The sequence below is a fragment of the Wyeomyia smithii genome, chromosome 3 (genome assembly GCF_029784165.1).
Source record: "Wyeomyia smithii strain HCP4-BCI-WySm-NY-G18 chromosome 3, ASM2978416v1, whole genome shotgun sequence".
NCBI classification, from domain to species: Eukaryota; Metazoa; Arthropoda; class Insecta; order Diptera; family Culicidae; genus Wyeomyia; species Wyeomyia smithii.
In genome coordinates this window covers 222,285,085-222,308,746 of record NC_073696.1, presented here as the reverse complement: position 1 = coordinate 222,308,746, position 23,662 = coordinate 222,285,085, and the positions used below count along the sequence as shown (strand labels likewise).

Sequence of the window (23,662 nt, the reverse complement as noted above, 5' to 3'; positions counted from 1 at the left end):
TTCGAAACAATTTCTAGGCCCTTATTGTTACGAACAATAAAGCGCTTTGGTATTACAGGTACTGCATACAAGTGGTTTGAGAGCTACTTGTGTGACAGAACTCAACGGAGTATTTTCAATGAATTTACATCTTTTCCCATGGGAAACATTCTTGGAGTACCTCAAGGAAGTGTATTAGGGCCCATTTTATTCATAATGTACATTAATGACATGAGACAAGTTTTACGTTTCTGTGATATTAACCTTTTTGCTGATGATACTGTACTGTTCATTGCAGCTAAAGATCTCGATTTTGCTATTATTCGCTTGAATGAGGACTTGTGTTCGCTGAGTAGATGGTTGAAATTCAAACAACTAAAACTGAATATAAGTAAAACCAAATTTATGGTTATTTCGCGCAACCGTGTTACTGGAAATGTCTCTGTGGAAATTGACAGCGAGACACTTGAACGCGTACGTGAGATGAAATATCTTGGCGTGACTATTGATGACAAACTTAAGTTCAATATTCATATTGACAATGTCATCAAGAAAATTGCCAAAAAATATGGAATTCTCTGTCGTTTGAATAGAGAGTTGAGTACTTTTAGCAAGATTCATCTCTATAAATCAATCATCTCTCCCCACTTGGACTTTTGCTCTTCCATTTTATTTTTGGCAAATGAAACTCAAATATCGAGGTTACAGCGTTTGCAGAATAAAGTTATGCGGTTAATTTTGAGATGTAGTAGATTCACTTCCTCGGCCTTGATGTTGGATGCCTTGCAATGGTTATCTGTGAAGCAGCGAATTGTGTTGATGACGATGGTGTTCATTTTTAAAATAGTTAACGGATTGCTGCCTCGATATTTGTGTGATCGAATTGTGAGAGGAAGCGATATTCATAGATACAATACTAGAAACGCAACAGAAATTCGAACACCAAATTTTATTTTTGGAGCTTCGCAGAATTCATTATTTTTTAAAGGAATTAAAGTGTTCAATTCGATGCCTACACAGGTCAAACGTGCAGCAACGCTACTTGAGTTCAAGAGACAATGTATTTCACACGTCAAAGCTGTTTTTTAGGCAGCTAAACAGAAATGTTTTACGATACACGCACTAAATTGACGAAGTTTTCATAACGGATAATTTTATGTGGACTTTTGCTGTAATAGCTTTTTAGTATTTATTTTAGCATTGTAAAAACTATTATGTTCGTCCCGATGATAATGATGGATTTTGTATTTGATGTAGTAGTAAAAAAAAAATGAGAAGTCTACAAAGGTTTGAGAATCGCGCGCGTTACACAGATATAATTGACTACCTTTCTTAAATTAATATATGACATTTTGAAAAATAAAGGTTTTTTTTATTTACATACATACAGATGTATTATGCTGATGTATGTTATGAAAATTGAGTTTTTGTGACACAATAAACTTTTAAGTAGTTCTGGGCATACGTCGGATTACTCGGGAAAATTATGACACTTTTGATTGTCTTTGGACGTTGAAATTCCTAGCTGTTCTAGGACTTTTTCGTGTTGGAAATTTTCTAGACTTCCCTAGGTGGGGACATCCTCATGAGTCTCATGTTAAGTACACGGTTTACCTGTGCTTTGCTTGCTGAGTTCGGCGGGAATGGCCTTGTTGGGACTGTAGCAATTTAACTGTGGGCTAGATTGGGTGTTGGCTTAATTCAGATGTGAATAATGTTCAATTGATTGAAAGAAGTAAAATAATTAGAACTTGGTAATCTTGGTCGTAGAACGGCTTAGAAATTTGTGTTTAATTTTTTTTTTATTCAGTAATACTGCCGTTTAAGCATTGGAATATTATGGAGGATTTTATATCTGTATTGACAAAACCAGTCCGTTTTTTTGCTTTCTGGTTTAATTGAAGTAATAACTAATTATCTAATAGCTAATCGTCTACCTCAAATCTTTGTAGGGGTAAGAGGCGGGACCATCATCATCATTAAGCAACAATATGATTTGAATATAACTACTTAAGTATATTACTGACGGGTTGTGTGTAACAGTCACTGTTGTGTACGACCCAGGTTTTTTTCTGTTTGTAGAGACAGTGATTTTCGTTATCAATGAGCGATAATTTATTCAATGGAGTTCGACCAAATGTTTCTTATGAGTAAATTGAAGCAAAATAAGTGACTAACGTCAACGGACTATGTTACTTGAAACCGTATCACAGTATATAAAATTCAATTGATGATATCAGCAAAGTTTTAATTTCTGTCACGCGCATAAAAAACACTGAGAGAGTGTTTGGAAAGTTCCTCATTTTTTGGGATTCGTGGGGTCAAAATACAACACTAAGCTCCCGGAATATAAGAGCAAATTGATTCGGATGTTGTTGTAGGTAATCCAATTGATAACCGCTCGCCATTATCTCTGAAAAAAGATTATATTTCCATTGAATTTGAAATTATTTCCATTTAAGGTTGTAAATAAACAGGCTAGTACTTTCCATGAAATGAAATTAAAATATGTAACATACTGCGGTAATTTCAAAAGGAAATGTACAATCTAAAATGTATTTAATAATTATCAACGAGCTTTTTAACTTTGCGGTAAATAAGTTGGGACGTGATGCGAAAGCCGATGTAGACTTATTTCGCACAGAAAAAAAGCGATAATGTCAAACTTATGGTATGACAATTTCGTTGCAATTTCCCTGCGATATAAAACCGCTGATAAAGCGACATCAAAAGAAATCTAGCAAGTATATTTGCGGTGCAGAAAGTATTCAACCTCGTAGAGGACATGTTTATCTTAACGTCGCGACACAAGTATTGATGAGGTATTTTCAAACTAAAAATACACCTCGAGCAGAATGCAACAGCAATGCTTGCGTGTTTTATCAACAAACAGTTTGGTAGCAGTTCCGCTGGAGCAGCTCCACTTGATGATGAAATAACATAGTAAGTACCCGCCCTCCGACTTCTTGAAAAACACCCTCCCACAGATGGCTAAAGTTTCAGAACAGTCGACAACTGGCTTTACGACAACCTGTCCTGGGGTTGTCAGAAACTTCTCTGATCTGACAGAGGATTAAAGAAAGTTTCTGCTTGAATGCGAGACGTCTTGAGGAGGAAAAAAGAGCTACGAAAAGTTTTTCTTCGGCTACGAATCATGATGGTTGCAATCGTCGTGGGTGTTCACTAGGATGGTTCACTTCAAGTTTGAGGTAATAATAACTGAGCTTAATTTTCTCCTAGCAAAAAACATCCAGATAATCTGTGAGGTTCATTCACCTTCAGAAATATTCGAACTCAAACTGATGGTTACAATATAAGACAAGTCGATGAAAGACAGAACAAACGTTAATTTAAACTAGACATTAAAACTAGAACGGAAACAATGACTGGCGGGATTTTGAATTTGCACAGTATACAAAAATTGAACCGCTGTATTCAATACAAATGCATGTGTACAAAGTTCTGTTTTTAAATTTCGAAACCGCTTGGATGGATGACTGTTTAAACTGTTGCTAATGTTCTGCGTAATGATTGGAGGAAACGAGTTGTATTCAGCTTATCTGTACACGCGTTTAAATCACGCCAGCAATAATAACGGTGTACTGCTGACGTGTAACTTAATTTTCGACGCAAACACAAAAAAGAGAACTCTGTTTCGTAAACACAAATAGCGGAATTTTCCTGCTCTACCGTTGATTGAGGTTAGTTCGTGATTATAAGTAAGAATCTATGTGAGCCCTTGACATACCCGAATAGGTCTTACGGTCTCTTTTGAAGTTGAAACTTTTACAGTAATTCATGCAAAAAAATCCTGTCTGAATTATTTTGACGTAGAACTACGTCTTTCAAGAAGTTCAGTTACATTAGGGTGTATAATAAAAATGTTGTCATACATTCAACTGATGTTGTCATACATTCAACTGAGTTGAGAAAGTAGGCTTCTTCTGCACTCACGACTTCTCCATTTTCACGTTGTTTACCCAGGTGATTTATTACAGAATGCAGAAGTAGTTATGAATGTTACAATAGTGTCGAAATGATCATATGGCCTTACTCTAGTATTCTAACAACTTCAGATATCCTCTTTATAGTTGTTTCATGCAAATAATCACTCTACAAAATAAGTATAATAAAATACTTGTCACTTCAACTTTATGTAGATTTTTAAATGGTATCCTCGCCTTTACCCGCGCTCATTCAAAAACTAGAATGTTGCCTCGTGTTTATAAAGACATGAACAAAAAAATTTTCTGGGCAATTTTCGGCTAAACGTTCACAATATCAAAAACAAATACGACCGTTTTTTAGCAAGCAAAGTTAGCTTGGGGCGCCACTCATGAAATTAAAATTTAAACTACCTACACATCAATAGCCGTTACGCATACCTTAACTTTGTTAGATATATCTGGCTCTCAAAATTCGAGATTTTTCGGGGTTTTCTTCTTGGACATGCTATAGGTAGCCGTGAATCATGTTTTTTAAGATTAATTGCTAAATTTCTCAAAAAATACATCATGTACTAATTCCATATCCAAGAAATATTTCTCAAAATACTATTCTCTACAAACTTCCTTTGGACATTATCCTTCTATTTTGTTTCCTTGAGAAATTAGCGACAGCGCCGCCCTAGCGGTGGGATTTTGAACTACCTAGCCATTATCAAAAGTTGGCCAATAGTTTCAGGATCAATATTCGAGAAGACATCGTTTATCTAGGAGGCAACCCTAAGTAATTATTAATTTCGCCCGGAATTCAGTCCTTTCCGACCACTGCACAGTGGGGAATCGCTGGCCAGCGACCCAAAATTGAAAATGCGAATTTCATTTCAATTATATTTTTCCTATAGTTGTATAATATTGAAGTGTCAGAATCCAAATTTTTAGAGTAATACAACAAATTTTGAATTTTCTATGATTTTTCAAAGTGTACTAAGTCAGCGTTTTTTTGCGTTTTTCTTGAAAATAAATGCAATGTTGCGAAATTTGCTGGAGCCTCAAGGGTAACTTGAATATTGATGACGTCTAAGAAAAAGTTGTCTGTAAAATAGTGGAAAATAAATCTTTATCGTTCGATAATGTATAATTTCATTGTAATACTCAAAAAAATTAGGCGAAATCAAAAAATTACGTATTTTTTGCATAAAACAGCGTTTAAAGTTTGGACGGCAGGGTTTGGCACTATTGGCACTAGTTTTAAAAGATAGCTTGGAAAAAATGCTTTCAAATGTATCTAGTCCGATCCAGCGCAGAGTTGCGCAGAGTACCCTTCTTTTGAAGAGAAACAACGAGTGTTCGGCACATATCGGATTTTATAAATGTTAATTTAAATTGTACACTGCATACCGTCAACAGAATAACAAATGGCTCGCACTAGTTTGTTAATAACAACGTTTCCAAACATGTTTCAGTATAATTGATCACACTATTTTCATATTTACAAGTTAAACTCATCTATATTCCGTTTTTAACGCAGTATCAAAAACTAATAATTGTTTATGTTTTGGATCACCAGCACTTAGTACCAAAACCATGTTTTAAGTTTGTATCATACCAGTCACATGTTAAAATAATCGTGTAAACCCAAACCAAGACATAATAAAACGCCTGCCAATTTCTACAATGCAAATAGTGAATTATTATTTTGATTTTAGAAACTGTATTTTGGAAACTTTTCTTGAATGTATTAAAACTGTATTGAAAATGAACACAAATATGAAGATGAAGGTGGAAGTGAATAAAAAGAAGAATGCGGTGAAAAAGGCAATGTAATATAGTCCCTTTTAAAAAAAAAGACATGAGTGATTTTCAACACAAAGCAAGTTTTTCAATTGATATTTTTTTTAATTTTCTTTATAACTGAATGATATATTCATTATTTTTTTATTGCATATGAAAGTCTTTAAAGCATCATGCATTTTATTTTGCAAAACATTGGAACCGACGTAAAATTTTCCTCATATAATATATATAAAAAACATTGAAATTCCACTAGCATCAAGAGTATGCATTTTCATGCAAAAATAATATCAAATTCGGACTCAGCGTCCCAAAATTACATAAAAACAATGTATTTTCCATGATTTAAAGACATTTTTTAGCTTGGCCAGCATTTGTATTGGAGTCGCCCCACTGTGCACTGTGCAGCGGTAGCGAAAAGCAACAGCGGCAGAGGATAGCAAAAGCGGTCGCTGCGTCGGGACGGATAGATTTGAAATTTCGTGGAGGCTGTCAAACTGCTAGTTCAATGGATCTCTCCATTGAACTATGACTAGTTCTCTGCAAATTTTCATCGAACTAGGTTTAGTTCAACGCAAACATCCATTGAACTAGTAGTTTGACAACCACATCATATATCAAATTCATCCGCCATTACCACTCGTGACAAAGTGAATTACCACTGTCGGGAATAGCATCTGAACACGCGTCGCATCATATCAGATATTAAATTGAACAACAAATTGTTCTTCTGAGGACAAATCAAATACTAAATTGAAGAGGTAATATTTTCGGGTATCAGTAGCGGTAGCGATGACAGCAGCGTCAGAAACTGGTGCAGCGTAACTACTTCTCATAGCAAAAAAACGAGGAGGGTTGTGAGCAAAGCTAAGACTGTAAGGTTGACGTATAACTACATAAGGTTGTTTGTTACATTACTTGCATTGTAGTATTCGAAAGTTAACAACTATCTATAGAAATAGAAAAATTGGATGCTATCAAATTAGAATAAATTTCATCGAAAATTTAGGTCACCCTAGTTTTTGAGAGTAAAAAAAAGTTTACATAAATGCTGCTGTAAGTGAAACAATGTGCCATGTTTGGTTCTGTCGCTTTATAGACGGTAATTTCGGTGTTGACGACTGTTCGCATGAAGAAAGCGAAAAACCTTCGAAGACGCTAAATTGAGGAATTGTTCGATGAGAACCCATGTTAAACTCAGGAACAGCTTACTTCGTTATTATGAGTTACTAGCCAAGCGATTTCCAACCGATTGCATGCTTTGTCAATGGTTCGAAAACAAGTAGCTTGGATTTCTTAAGGTTGGAAGGTGAAGGACGCCGAGCGTCGTTTTTTCGCCTATAAACAGCTGTTCCATTGGTTGGAATTTTCATGTGGACTGCCCGGCCATGCGTTGTGACACGATGTCGATGTCGGCCGAATATGCAGGCCACAGAGCTTAGGTTGGGTATTTGGCGGAACCAGGTATGAAAAAGTGATTCTTTTGCATGAAAATGCTCGGTCTTATGCTGCAAACGTCCGGAAAACTTACTTAGAAACACGCAAATTGAAAGTCCTTGAAATCTCCAATAAAAACTAATTCTAATAAATCCATACTCTAATTCACTGATCAACACAGGTGCACTCCAAAAGCTCAAACCGGAAAAAATCAAAGGTTATAGCTGTTCAATAGGGTGTCCCAAAAAAATCGATGTTGAAAAAGTCAAGGTGCTCAGCCCTAAATTGAATGATAATGTTATTCATAGCATTTTTGTAGAACATTTTGACTTTCTAAAAAATCGTTTTCAGGTTGCCCAAACGTGATTTATAAAAAAATGACTTTTTCAAGCTGAAAAACCACCCTTTTGCACTTTTTTCAAATCTGTTCAATTCCTATATTTTTCCATATATTTTTTTTATTTTTGTGGGGTTGTTTTTGAATATTTTGCATGGTTTGGTTCAGCATCGCATTCAATTTTTTGACTCACAGAGCCATTGAACGTCACAAAAAAGTGAATTTTCTCATAGCTTTTAGATAAAACCCTCTAAAACACATATAAAAATTTTTTTAATCAAGAACTGAAATTTTTACTGCTAAGCGGGATTCTAGACGAAAGTGTATATGAAAAAAGATCCTTGATATCTTATCGGGGGCTGAGATATTGGCGTTTTTACATGTGACGGAAAACTACGCATTTTGTCAAAAATGCCACTAAAGCTCAATATTTCAATTGCACAGTGTTTTATTTTGCCGTTTGTGCGTATAATTTCCTAAATAGTGATTCAAATGTTGATTATAGCCATAAGGTATGTCCGGAGAAGTTTCAAATGCAAAATGAAAATGCATCTTTGAATGTAGAAAGATGGGTGATCAATCCACCAATGAGTGAAATAAAAAAAAACTTTTTAATCAGAATAAGATAGACGCAAGGTATCTTCGACAAAGTTTTAGGTTATCTTAAAACAAGAAATTCTACCGAAGACATCATGTTTCTATCTCTTACATATTACGTGCAACATTGAGTTTTCTATTAGAAGGCACTAAAAATCACAATTTTCGTTCTAACTTTTTTCGCAGATTTTTCCGAATTTTTTAACCTTCTACTAAGTTATCAGGCATCCAAAAACGCATTTGTTTTCTGAACATTGTTATTTTTTATCTCCCAAAATAAAACAGTTATTAAACATATTTGTTAAAATGCATAGTTTTTCATCACATAAAAAAATGCCAATATCTCAGCTCCCCGATAAGATATCAAGTATCTTTTTTCATATAAATTTTTGTCGTAAATCCCGCTTTGCAATGAAAATTTCAGTTCTTGATCAAAAAAATTTTTTTATTTGTGTTTTGAAGGGTTTTATTTAAAAATTATTAGAAAAATTAATTTTTCTGTGATGTTTAATTATCTCTGGAAGTCAGAAAACTTAATGCAATGCTGAACTGAACCATGCAAAATATTCGAAAATAACCCCACAAAAATAAAAAATATATGGAAAAATGTAGGAATCGAACAGAATTGAAAAAAGTGCAAAAGAGTGGGTTTGTAGCTTGAAAAAGTAATTTTTTCATAAATCACGTTTGGGCAACCTGGAAACAATATTTTAGGAAGTCGAAATGTTCTACAAAAATGCTATAAATAGCATTATCTTTCAATTTAGGGCTGAGCACCTTGAGTTTTTCAACATCGATTTTTTTTGGGACACCCTACTGTTCAACCTTTCCTGTAAGTTTTAGTGTCCCTAGCCATTACCGTTTTTTAAAAGACTTAAATAAGTTTCCTCGTAAACAAAACGTTAAAGCGACGAACCCTGTGAGCAATTTCTATACGACACTCTCACGTAATTTGACGCGTTTTGGTTGTGGCTAGAGGCACCAAAATCCATAGGAATGGTTGAATAGCTACAATCTTTCATTTTTTCCGGTTTGACCTTTTGGAATGCACTTTTTTCATTTTGTCGACCAGTGTAACTTTTATCCAACACTAATAAAACAACTCTTTGACAATAATGTGATGACACTAATAAGTTTCTAAATGGCATATGAGTATTCCCAGTAGTTAATTTGAATCTGGGCCACCGCATTATTTCCAGAGATTTACACTAATGAATAGTGTTGGATGAAACGAACATGGGGATAAGATAGATCATTCGAAGAACTCGCGATCCCGAATTCAACAATGCATATAACCCTTCTGTTATATCGCATACAACCCTTCTGTTATATCGCTCCGATCATACCCAAAATCTCTACTTTTATAAATCGATATCTGAATAAAGACGTGAGATAGAGGAAACTTGTTAAGCATTGTTGAACTTTTGATCTTTTCTTTCTATTATAACCACTATGCGTCTCCATTAAAAAAAGCTACTGCAATGCAAAAATAACAAAAGATGGGGTCTCTTGGCTCTTGAACCTTCGAGAACAGCAAAATACGGGTTGTATCATGATACTGCATTGCCCTAACTTTTTAATGGGAACGCGGTGGTTATGGTGGATATTATAGATTGAATAAATTCTATCTCCAAAATAAAAAAAATACTTCCGGGAAAATATGAAATTTTTCCTTGAAATGCTCATTACCTTCAATCTTCTTTAAATTTTTGGTCAACTCTATGACAGAAAAGGACCAATTAAAAAAAACTGGTCAAACGTTATGTGATAATTGATTTTGCTTCCCAAGACTGTGCGGTAACAAGGCTTGTCATTTCTTCTCAAAAAATCACTAGCATGTAGGAGAATAGCTTTTACTGCGAAAACAATGGCTCTCATACTGATTGGCAAAGCGAGGCACTTGCTTGCAGAAAGCAAGTGGGTATCTGAGTAGCTTACAAAACAACACCACGGTGGAATCTGAAATATCTCTCTAGGGAGATAATCAACTGATCCGAGCTATCTCACACGAAAGGACATTACGCTAAATAACTAATTAAAGAGCTCACTGAAGTGCTTTTACAGTGCGTCTCTTAAGCATGTATCAAATGAGGGGAGCATCTAGATAGGACAGTAGATTGCGTTGTTTGCTTTGCATCTCGAAACTGAAAAAAATCCACAGTGGGACAAAATTGAAAATAGTGGGACATCGGTGTTTGTGACGAAACGCATAGTTTAAGCGTTTTGATGTTATCTATAAAGGGTCTTTGTTATGTAAGTACTATATTTGGATGGTAAAGTTTTTGGTTTTAGGGGGATGTACAGTACACTGAAATGAAGAAATTACCTTTTTTTATTTCTTGATTAACTTGATAACATTCTTCAGACACATTGTAAAACTAACCATTTTGAGCAAGTTTGCATAAGATCAAAAAATTATTTCTTTTGATCCTACGAAGTTATAAGGTATTAAACTAAGGCACCTAAAATGTGTTTTTGCGTGATAATTCTCTTCCCTTAATTTTACATTATTCAAGTGTTCTACAAAAATCAAATTAATATAAATTGTCACATTTTGTAGAAGAAAGAGTAACAATATCTCTTAGTTTAGCGGATTTAAATTTGTTTTTTCTTTTATTTTTTGACACATTTTTCACGAGAGCATATCTTACGTAAAGATTAATCGTGGCAGCAACTTCCTTGAAATGGTAAATATCAGAAGAAACTACCTTTAAAATTGCTTAGATTCAGATAAATATTTCAAGTAAAAAAAAATTTAAAAAGTTTTAATTTTTTTTTAAATGTTCAATATTTTATCTTAGATTAAAGCTGTGATTTTTTTTATAGTACAGTATTCCAACACTAAATTTTTTTTTATAGTACAGTATTCCAACACTGGTTGGCAAATGGCTGGACACGTGTAACTTGAGACCCTAATGTGGCCATTCACCTTTGTCCAGCAACTCCTATCCCAACCTCCACGTGGTGCCGACCGGAATACGAATAACCTTAACGGAGATCGGGTAACCAACCCCCGGTGGAAACTATGGTCGTATGCTGACTGGGAAGGGGGTAGTACGCGGCTGTATCCCCATAGGGGTGGCGTACAACAGCGTCTGACCCGGAGCAGGCGGCTGAATTATGGAATGCTGTATCCTCGCCAGCTACACCTAAGATGCCAGCCCCATCAGCAGGATGTAGGTACCGCGACCCTGGTAAGGTAGCATACCGAAACCTTTCTTCAACTACGAACAACGAATTTAGAAATACGGAACGGATCAATCGGCAACGACCTAGGCTACGAACACGAAAAAAGATTAAGGTAAACGATTGGTAATTGGGTACTAGGAACGTCCGATCTCTCAATGAACCGGCGCGGGCTGGCTTGCTTGCTCGACAAATACAGCGGCAGGGAGTCGAATTCGCAGCGATTCTGTAGGTTCGGTGGCCAAATTGCGGAGAAAGGGAATTCCGTGCAGTAGACCCCATTGCACTTCTTTCAAGTACCACATTTACTACAGTGGCGGCAAAGCAGTGGAACGGGGCGTCGGTTTCGTAGTGCTGGGAAATTAGAAAACAAGAGTCATCCGGTGGAGGCCCGTAGATGACCGTATATGCGTGTTGAGGATTAAGGGCAAATTCTTCAACTACAGTTTAATAAACACCTACGCACCGACAAACGACAAATCCGATGAAGTCAAAGATGAGTTCTATGACAAGCTTGAGCGAATCCATGACGAGTGCCCAAAACACGACGTAAAAGTCGTCATCGGAGACGCAAACGCACAGGTTGGGAGGGAGGAATTCTTCCGTCCGGTCATTGGAAGGCATAGCCTCCACTCGTCAACCAATGAAAACGGCCTGAGGCTGATAAACTTTGCCGCCAAACATTGACTCTGACCATTATCTCGTCGTTTGTAAGATCCGCGCACGGTTGTCGAACGTGCTGAAATCTCGCACAGAGAGGACGACGCGTTTCAACATTCAGCTGTTGAAAGCTGATGGCGTGGCAGCAGAATACGCCAGAGAGCTGGATCAACGGATCGCAGAACAGCAGGAGGACGGCGGTATTCACGGCGCCATCGAATCGACTGCGAGAAATGTGATAGATACGACGCTTGGAAGACAGCGTAACGGCTGCCGGATGAGCAGAGCAGGAACAGGATGACGATTATGAGTGACGAACAAGCTGTGGAGCCACCGACACAGGAGGAGGTGAAAAAGGCGATTAGTGAGCTGAAAAATGGCAAGGCCGCTGGGAAGGACGGTATCCCGGCCGAACTTCTAAAAGCGGGAAGCGAGCGGCTGTACTATGCGATCCACCAGATAATACTAAGGATCTGGGCGGATGAACAAATGCGAACGACTGGTTGGAAGGCCTCATATCCCTAATCTATAGGAAGGGCCATCGATTGGATTGTGGCAACTATCGAGGCATAACGTTGCTCAACTCCGCATATAAAGTGCTCTCTCGTATCCTGTTCTTCAGATTGAGACCGTTAACGGAATCCTTTGTTGGCGAATACCAGGTTTGTTTTCGACAAGGGCGTTCCACAACGGATGAAATTTTCACCCTGCGACAGATCCTAGATAAGTTCCGGGGGTACAACTTACCGACTCACCATCTGTTTGTGGACTTCAGGGCGGCATACGACTCAGTGAAAAGAAACGAGCTGTGGCAGATCATGCTGGAACACGGTTTCCCTACGAAACTAATAAAGCTGAGTCGTATGACACTGGAGGGATCAAAATCGTGCGTGCGAATAGCTGGCGAGACATCAGCCGCGTTCGTAACGTTGGATGGACTGAAGCAGGGGGATGCGCTCTCCAACCTACTGTTAAACATCGCTCTTGAGGGTGCAGTACGAAGAGCAAATGTGGAAAGAAACGGTACGATCATCACGAAATCTCATATGCTTCTTGGCTTTGCGGATGACATCGATATTATCGGTATCAACCGTAAGGCCGTGGAGGAGGTCTTCGTACCTTTTAAGAGTGAAGCAGCGAGATTGGGACTAGTCATTAACTCTGCCAAAACGAAGTACATGGTAGCTGGCAAAGAGCGTGGGAGTCCCCGTGGTGTTGGTGCTGAGGTGGAGATAGATGGGGTACGATTTAAAGTTGTTGACGATTTCGTTTATCTTGGTACGCTTGTGACATGTGACAACGATATGAGCCGTGAAGTGAAACGACGAGTTGCAGCTGCGAACAGGGCTTTCTACGGACTGCGTAACCAGCTAAGGTCCCGTAGTTTGCAAACTCGCACAAAACTAGCGCTGTATAGGACGCTGATACTCCCGGTGGCCCTTTACGGACATAAAGCATGGACGCTGAAGGAAGCTGATCGACGAGTGCTCGGAAGTTTTTGAGCGTAAAGTTCTGCGATCGATACTTGGCGGTAAACTAGAAGATGGAGTGTGGCGCAGACGCATGAACCACGAGTTGTACCAGGTATACAAACATGCTGATACAGTGAAGGTAATACAGCGGGGCAGGCTTCAATGGACTGGACATGTAGCCAGGATGCCTGACGAGAGAGCCGCCAAAACTATCTTCTGTAGAGAACCAGGAAGAGGCCATCGACTCCGTGGTAGGCCTCGCACGCGGTGGATGTGCGCGGTGGAAGAAGATGCACGGTGTACGAGGAGACTGGAGAGCGGCTGCCCAAGACAGAAGAAGCTGGACATCTCTAATTCGTTCGGCCCTAGACCGGTTAACGGTTAGCCAACAAAGTAAAAGTAAGTAAGTATTCCAACACTTTAAAAAACAATATTCCAAAAACTTAAAAAGAGATATTGGCAAAGTAATATCTGTTCACTATTAATATTTTTTCTCGCCTTAACTAAAACCTAAAAAACATTAATTAGAGATTATGACAAGGCTGAAAAGGTTCCTTTTTATGAATATTTTGATTTTTGAAAAAACGAAGTTTTAGCGCTGAAAATGGCAATAGCAAATTTGTTCGACTAAACAGAATATTATGAATAAAAAGAGAGTATTCAAGGATTGACAACGATAATAACAAACATTTCGAAAAGAACGAATGAAGAAAATCACTCAAGTAACGATTGTAACAAGTAACAATTGTGACGTCGACAGTCAATTTTTGTAATTAAAAACGTCGTGCTAATCGCTGTGCTTCAAAATGCTATAACTTCCTGTCGATTGCTTTATTTGGAAGCTTATTAAAAATTCTACCACTATTAGGAAAACTAATGGAAAAATAACTTTATATGTTTTGTGAACTTAACTCGGACTAGAAATTTGTCATGTGCCAGCTAACCTTTAAAAAACTAGTAATCCCGCCGTCGAATTGACTTTTTTTTATATTTTCCACTTGAAATAAAATTTTGTTAATGAAAACTTATAGATCGCTCTGGAAATGAGGTTGTGAATAACTCGTTTTGAGAGAATTGCTAATGGACTGTTGAAATGATAATTATATATTTAATTTATGTAAATTAAATATATAAAAATATATATAACATACAAACAAATATTTAACAAAACAGCAAAAATAGGCTTTTGTTGTTGAGTATCTTTTTGTTGATCCCTTTGCTTTTATGTTATCTACTTTATCGTATAAAAATCTTAAACCTATTAGACGTTTAAAATACGAAAAGTAAACCATAATATCCGATTCTATTAGAAACCTATGGCAATGGAAAACCATATAACAACCTGGTTTGGTTTTGCTTTTAATGCAAAACATTCTAGCTTTAAGTTAGATTTAGTTTCAGCTGGTAGTCGGCAGCGAGGATAAAAAATTTGCTTTTAGTTATTAAGATACTTTAGAAAGTAAGCTACCAGATATAATTGGCGCCGTTAAACATTGAATTGTATTTGTGCCGTGGCAAATAAATTATAGATGAACAAAAAAAAAGCCTGAAAAGGTTCATTTTCATGAATATTTTGATTGTTGAAAAAAACGAAGTTTTAGCGCTAAAAATGGCCAAATTCTATCACTATTAGGAAAACCAATGAAAAAATAACTTTATACATTTTGTAAACTTGACTTGGAGTAGAAATTTGTCATGTGCCAGTTAACCTTTGAAAAACTTGTAATCCAGTCGTTAAGGTTGACTTTTCTTTATATCGTTATAATGAAATTTCGCTAATGACAACTCGTGGATCGTTCTGAAAATGAGGTTGTGAATAACTCGTTTTGAGAGAAACGCAAATGGACTGTTGAAATGATAACGAAAAATATAATTTATGTAATTAAATATATAAAAATATATATAAAACATACAAGCAAACATTAAACAAAACAGCAAAATCAGGCTTTTGTTGTTGACCATAATATCCGATTCTATTAGAGGTTATAGTTGTTATAGCACAGTCATCCAATCAGGCAATCGAATACGACAAATACACTGTCGAAAACATTTGTGTCATATAACACCAAAATACGGTACAGGTTATTGACGCATTTTTGCAATCGTTTGTTTACTTGTTTATTTTGAATTATCTGCGCTAGTAAAAATGTTTATGATAGTATGTTGAATTGAGTAAGTTGTTGAAATTATTAGATGCCAAAATTTTATCCAGCAACAGAAGTATATACCTAGCTTGAATACAGAATAAAAAAATGTGCACAATATGATGACTTTGCGAGATTTTTGTACCCAAAAACTTCAAAATTCAACAGCTGTCCGACTATAAATCAGCACACGCATTGGTACGATCGTTACGCAGGGACGGCTCCGTTGATAAGAAGGAATAGAACAAAATGGCCCGGTTCTTCCACCGAGGTCAACCAATCAGCAAGAAGAGAGATAATACTGTTTACACATCTTTACGAAAAAAAAGATCGCGTACCTCGTAACAGCTCAACAGAACGTTTTTCGTATATAAGGACCTTGTTCGGTCAGACCCGGCCATTAGTTTCCACTCAATCAAGTGAAATGAAAACAGTGCTTCTCGACTTTAGCGAGTGTTGTATCCTTAAAATCAAAAAAGCTAACTACTATAAAAGTGAAATAAGCTAGTTTTCGAACGGAAAATTCACCCATTCTGAACACAACGAAGAAAAATTTAATCAAAAATTTCAAAAGGCTTCAGAAAAATCTATTAAAAATTCTACCCCAAAATGCCTCAGGTTATTGAGCAATTCACTAAGTAAGTAACCGACAGTGAAATAAAGCAGAACCACGACTAAAGTGTTGTTGTCCTTCACAGGCTCCCGACGGCTCTCGGTTGCTCACCAAAACTACGCCTGTCGGTTTCTAATCGTGTTCGCGGAGCACCCATCGTCAATGGACACGTCGTCCAGTTATCGGCCAAGATACGAATGTTTGTCGAGGAATCCGTTGCCCTGTGTAAGCCGGATCGCATCCACATTGTCGACGGTGGCGAAGAGGAAAGTACCATTCTGTTGGATACACTTCAACGGCTTGGTACCATTCAATCACTACCGAAATACGACAACTGCTGGCTAGCCCGTACCAATCCCGCGGATGTGGCTCGTGTTGAATCCAAAACTTTTATTTGTACCGAACGCCGCGAACAAGCTATTCCTACCCCGAAAGAGGGCGTCCAGGGAACCCTCGGTAACTGGATTTCCCCTGATGACTATGATACTGCCATTCGATCTCGTTTCCCGGGATGTATGCAGGGACGTACCATGTACGTGGTTCCATTTTCAATGGGGCCAATTGATTCTCCGCTGTCCAAGTTCGGTATCGAGATTACTGATTCGGCCTACGTTGTCTGTTCGATGCGTATCATGACCCGTATGGGTTTACAAGTACTGGAAAAGCTTTCTGATAACTCGGTAAACTACACTGCTCAACTTTAGGCACAAGACTTTCAACTAACAAACGGTTTCTTTTTTTCGTACAGGATTTCATCAAGTGCTTGCACTCTGTAGGAACCCCACTCAGCGGTAAGCTAACGATGCCTTCCTGGCCGTGTGATCCGGAACGAACCATCATCTTGCATAAACCAGCGAAAAATGAGATCGTTTCCTACGGATCCGGTTACGGAGGAAACTCACTGCTTGGCAAGAAGTGCTTCGCCCTTCGCATCGGATCCACAATCGCCCAACGCGAAGGATGGCTAGCCGAACACATGCTGATTCTTGGTGTTACCGATCCAAATGGTGTGAAGAAATACATCGCTGCCGCCTTCCCGTCTGCTTGTGGTAAAACAAACTTAGCCATGATGAACCCCACTCTACCGGGATATACGATGGAATGTGTTGGCGATGACATCGCATGGATGAAATTCGACTCCAAAGGACAGCTTCGAGCGATTAATCCGGAGAATGGTTTCTTCGGAGTGGCCCCCGGAACATCCATGGAGACCAACCCGAACGCAATGCAAACCGTGTATAAGAACACAATCTTCACTAACGTAGCAACAACCTCCGACGGAGGTGTTTTCTGGGAAGGTATGGAGAAAGAAATTGCTATCGACGTAGAAATCACCGATTGGCTCGGTCAGCCATGGAAGATGGGTGAATCCAAAACACCTGCAGCTCATCCGAACTCAAGATTCTGCGCCCCAGCTGGCCAATGTCCCATCATCGATCCAGCCTGGGAAGGTAAGGAAGGTGTTCCTATTTCGGCCATCCTGTTTGGAGGACGCCGGCCAGAGGGAGTACCACTGGTCTACGAAGCCAACTCCTGGAGTCATGGTGTATTCGTTGGATCGGCAATGCGCAGTGAAACAACCGCTGCTGCCGAGCACAAGGGTAAGGTCATTATGCACGATCCCTTCGCAATGCGACCATTCTTCGGTTACAACTTTGGTGATTATATCAAACACTGGCTGAGCATGGAACAGCGTGCGGCTAAAGTGGGCGGACATATGCCAAAGATCTTCCACATTAACTGGTTCCGCAAGGATGCTAAGGGAAAATTCCTCTGGCCAGGATTTGGCGATAACAGTCGTGTTATTGATTGGGTTCTTCGGCGCGTGGATGAGTGCGATTGCTATAAGGACACCCCAATTGGTCGCATTCCCGCACCGGGAGCAATCAACCTAGAAGGATTGAGCAGCCCGGTGAACGAAAAAGAGTTATTCCACATCCCCAAGGACTTCTGGATGAAGGAGGTCGAAGATATCAAGCAGTACTACGACAACCAACTGCCGCACGATCTACCCGCAGAGATCGCGCAGCAGCTGGTGGATTTGAAGAGACGCCTGGAGCGGATGTGAATTGTTCATAGATTTAGTTTAGTTTTTTAGTCAGTTATTCGTTAGATTGGCATGCCACTTTTTCTTCTCTCTTGTTTTAGCAATAAATGAAGCCTTTTGAAGTATATCATTCGTCTTATTAATTTCTATATAAAAACCGAAAAAAATTTAATTTGAAAAAATAATCTGTTCATAGTATTTGTTACCGATCGCTTTCGAGGCGATCGGCCCAATTAAGGATTTGTTTAATTTGTAGTATGTAAGTTGTAAATATTTGTTTTGTTTGTGGTTGGCTCATTATTATTGTTGTTAGCTGTTAAATTTATTTTGTTTTCCAATTATTGTAATTTTTGTTTAACATAGCTTTAAGTTATACTAAACATACTAACATAAACATCATAGTTTACTCCATAATTAGGCGTCGATAATTTGCGAGAAAAAAAAAAGTTATGTATTGTTGCCGCTTGTAAGCCCGTGGATTTCCCGCCGGTTGACAATCTGGGAATAAAAGAGGCCTTTGGAGCCCACCCCGGAACGTGCAGACCAGACGTTGGGGCTTTTGACGTGGTTCCCAAGAGGCCATCAGAAATCCCAGAAGGCGGCCACACCTTACAGGCGGTTACAAAAATACGAGAAGCGAAATGTACCGGAAAAACCGCAACGGCAAAAGACGGCAAAATAGTCCGCACTAAAAATATCCCAACCGATAAAAAAAAACCGCTAACCAAAAACAACCCTGACACAACGCCACCCCGGTGTAAACCGAATCAAGAAAATATGTCATCAAGATAGCTGCATCCGGGTAAAGGAAAAGAGAGAGAGATGAAGAGAGAGGGAGATCGAGGATTGGGAGAAGGTCGATAGTAGGTGACAGACGTTGGAGAAGACCATTAGAGTTCGAACCATCAGAGAAGACACATGCGAAAATTTGAAAGTGAAAAACTAAAAAAAAGTATAGTTGTCGAGCAGAAGAAGAAGATAGCGCCGGCTGTCTCCAAGTGGACCGGATTGCATCGTGGAAGAGGACAAAACGTGGACAACTCGGAAGTGTTCCGTGCGTATTACCAGGCGGAAACCGCCGTCAACTTCTCTTCGCCATCCCGACCAGGAAAACATCTGAACGAGCCAGTTCAGCGGGATAGCGATCGTCGAGACGTCCCCAGAAGGAAAACGGCGAGATATCGGCGGAACGTGGAAGCGCCGCCATCATTGGTTGACCGTTGATCGGTAAAGGTACGTACCTCTCTCCCTCCTCCCCTGCATGTCGTCGATGGGCCCCAACGCGTCGTGAACGGTACCGCATCATGAAAACTTAAGTCCAGAATAAAGAAGTAAAATGAACTTTTCTCTTTAATATTAAATTAGAGCCAATCCCTTTTCCGCTAATCTTTCTTTGGTCCGCTTTGCCTGATTGAGATCGGTTTCATCGCATAGTACTGAGTCCCCCCCGAACACGCAACGACCCTGAGAACGTAAGGGTGAGCCAGCTGGGCAGTGTGAGGCAACTCATACTTACATATTCATGTATACTCATAGCAAAACTTCTTAATCACGATAAAGCTTAGTTCGGGGGCGAAACTGCATAGGAAGGTGCACGAAAAATTTAAAACTATCTAAAGAGAATTGTGATTTTCAAACCCCGACCAAACAGTTTGTTGTCAGAAACAGCAGCTTTAAACATGGCGCCTTTTGCATTATTTCTCATAGCCTCCAATGTAGGCCAACTAACGAAACACAAAAAGCCTGTCGTTCTATTTGGCAAAGCTTCTGACAGTTCGAAATTTCTAACAATCGAAAGTTCGAATAGCGATTAGGCAAACAAATTTCCATTTCGATCGGTTATTGAGAATGTCATTTTCGAAATTATACAAATTAGTTAATTCGATCAAAATAATCAATTCATGAGTACCTATATTGATTTTTACTAAATCGAAATTTTACAATGCGCATAACTTAACGAGTAAAATTTATAATCGAAAAATTCAGTAGGTTATCGGCTACATTATCGTCAGGTTTGTCCAATCATCGTCCGGGGGATTAATGAAGTCATATAGAACTAATCTTTTGCAGGAAGATGCTCTGAGTTGTGAAGAACTATCATGCAAGAAATTAACGTTTTAGGATATCATCACCCCAGCCCGATAATAGAGCCGATACCCTAAATAAAATAAATCTCTAGTCATTCATGCAAAAAAAAGGAAATTACTGCCTTTGCACTGGGGAACTATGAAAAACAATAATATTTATTTTTTTGAAAAAGTTTTTGCATATACAGGGTGTCACCGTGAAAGAGGTACACTTTATTTATACCGTGAAATTAAAACAAATATTTCTTCTCTGGCTCATAGCATGTACCCCAAAATGCTGAAGTCCAATGGATTCAAATCGAACAACCAATGCATAATGGTTCAAAAACCATATTTAAGGGGAAATTTGGGTCTAGAACTCTATAGCAGTATTTTAGAGAAAAACTTTTTTCTACAAAGTTGTTACATATGATAAAGCGCTTATCAAAAAAATATCAAAAATCAAGGTGACCCAAATTTTCGATGAAATAAAGTATCTAACTTTTTTTATCATTGTAGATAGGAGAAAAAAGTTATATTATATTACTTTGTAAAAAAAAAGTTTTTTTTTATCTTTGAAAATAACCGATTTAGGTATATAGAAGCAACACATTTTTCGCTCTGATTTTTTTATTTTAATTCATCTTACAACTGTCTTAGTACGACTTCTAAAGCTTTTTAAGAGAAACAGTTTGCAATGCTGACATTATGAATATCTCAATTCCATTCAAAGTTATTCATGTTTTCAATAAAAATATGTGTTTTTCATTTGTTTGTCATTCTTTTTGGAGCAAACATAAAAAATATCTCTTAATCTGAATTTGAAGAGCACATTTGACTCTATGTATGGATTTTTTATTTAAAATATATTAATATAATTTTAAAAAAATATTTTATTTTTTATATTTAAATTTCATATATTATGCATGTAAAAGCATACAGATTTATTTTTTTGGTATTTTTTCTCGAAAGTTTATTTATATTCACTATAACGTTGTAGTATAACTTTTTTCTATCAACATATAGAAAAAGTTAAATCCTTGATTTCATCGAAAATTTGGGTCACTTTAATTTCTGATAATTTTTCAATAAGCGTTTTATCATATGTAACAACTTTGTAGAAGTAAGTTTTCCTCTAAAATATTGCTATAGAGCTCTAGACCCAAATTTCCCCCCAAAAATTGGTGTCAGGACAATGGTACAATGCTGAAGCACTCAGGAATCTCTCCACACCTCTTTTATCGGCTGGAATATGCTTGTTCAAAACAGCCGTAAATAATATATATCATAATAAATATTTTTTCTTCTGAAAAAAATTACATTGTGGTCAGCGTACGTTTTCAGTAGGAATCGAGATCTGGCAACCCTGTCGGCATTATTTCTGCGAGATAATCAGTGAGTCTTTTATTTCTTGGAAGCTTCAGGTTCATTTTTGATTATAGTGTTATGACTCATATACATTTCACGAGCCATATTTTTACTGACAAGGCTGGATTTTACCGGATACGTTCTTTAACCGCTTCTATCACCACTGCAGTTCACAAACACTCCGTTTTTACCCGCTTCTGGCTTGAAGACAACCATGCCAGTTTCTTTCTCGATCAAATTCAGATTAGACAGCTTCCTTCTGGACTGTATATTGCTTATTCCAGCGAGATACAAGATCTTGATTTGTTCTTCACTCGAATCCATTGCCATTTTCCTACGGAAAAGTAAAACACTGCCTTTATCACTTACAAGCAAACCACAAACATGTGTCGCATCGCAATCAAAACAAACACAGCTGATTACAGGGTTGGCCTTCCGATGCGAAAAAAGGCACTCAAATGTGTGTATCCGTTTAACGGTGACGCCCTGTAATTGGGATGTTAAGCTATCAGTTTTTTATGTTATCTGAAAGAGCTGCATTTTATAAGCAAAACCTTGTTTTCAAAAATTTTCTATCGTTGTCATTCAATTTTTAAATCACGAATTAACTGTCAATGTAGAGATTTGGAGTGATTTTTATTTTTCATTAAAAATCGAAGGACAATTAATCAAAATTTTAAAAAACCACGTTTTGTTAAGAAAATTACACTTTTTTGCCTGATATATAAAAATCAGAAATCCATGAGTAGCAAAACAACCCAATTTCGCCTCGCTTTTTTTGTCAGTTAACACACTTACACACTTACTTTCGGCTTGAGTGCTCAAAAGTTCTTTTCAACATTCATTATGTAAATTTTTTAAATGAGGTAAAAATCTTCAAAATGATAGCATCATTTGAAAATGCTGTGTTTTTGAGCAAAACGTGATTTTTAAAATAATGTTTGTCCTTTGATTTAAAAAACACGAGTTAAAACTGCTCGAAATCCATTGAATAACAATTGAATCCTAAAGCAATACCAGTTTACCATTTGACAAAAAATGCGTTTTCTGAACAAAACGTGATTTAAAAACCTAAATTAATCCACCTAGCGGTCAGACCCAGCCTTTCTCATTCAATTTTTTATTTGTAAAAAAAGATTTACATGAACGCTTCAATCCAATAAATGTATATTCACTCTTTAGGTTCTAAAATATTGATGTTGTAATCTCTACATATAAAAATGCAATCAAGTCTGTCTGTCTGTCTGATCCATATAGGCCCGAAAACTACCGAACCGATCGACGTGAAAATTTGTAAGTAGGGATTTTTGATGCCGATAAAGGTTCCTATGATAGTTTGAGACCCCTCCCTCTTCTGGAAGGGAGGGATCCCATACAAATTAAACATAAATTCCTGCACAACTCAAGAACAAACCAAGCAAATGAAACCGAATTTGGCATGTGGATGTTTTAAGGGGTAACTAATATGTCCATAAAAGTTGGATGAAACACAAATTTGTGCACATCTCGAGAACTAATCAACCAAATGGAACAGAATTTGGCAGGTAAATGTTTTTAGTGGTAACAAATATGTACATAATGGTTTGAAACCCGACTCCCTCTCCTATAAGGGAGGGATCCCATGAAAATAAAACACAAATTTCGCACAGCTCAAGAACCAATCAAGAAAATAAAACCAAATTTGGTATGTGAATGTTTTTAGAGGTAACAAATATGTCCATAATGGTTTGACGCCCCTCCCTCTTCTGGAAGTACATGTTTCTTCACAAATTTCTGCACATCTCGCGACCTAATCAACTAAATGGAACCATATTGGCAGGTGAATGTTTTTAGTGGTAACAAATATGATCCATAATCGACCACAGACAACATCTTGGATTGTAAGATGGCAACTTCCGGTTTCTGGAAAACAGCCGAAAATGGCCGATTTCCACCCAATATAATAATATCCGGATCTAGAATAATACACAGGAGCTAAAATCGACCACAGATAGCGTTTTAAATTCTAAGATGGCGACTTC

At 37.7% G+C, this 23,662-nt stretch overlaps 2 protein-coding genes across 3 annotated transcripts in view; both read left to right on the top strand.

Moving 5' to 3' along the window:
* LOC129726695 (60S ribosomal protein L36) overlaps positions 1 to 23,662 on the top strand; it is a 548,226-nt gene that overhangs the window by 434,178 nt on the left and 90,386 nt on the right. The window lies entirely within an intron of this gene.
* On the top strand, positions 15,935 to 18,332 carry LOC129726687 (phosphoenolpyruvate carboxykinase [GTP]-like). Its single transcript, XM_055683667.1, has 3 exons — positions 15,935 to 16,185; positions 16,246 to 16,840; positions 16,909 to 18,332. Exons 1-3 carry the CDS (start codon positions 16,157 to 16,159, stop codon positions 18,226 to 18,228), a joined length of 1,944 nt encoding a protein of 647 aa, XP_055539642.1. The 5' UTR covers positions 15,935 to 16,156; the 3' UTR covers positions 18,229 to 18,332.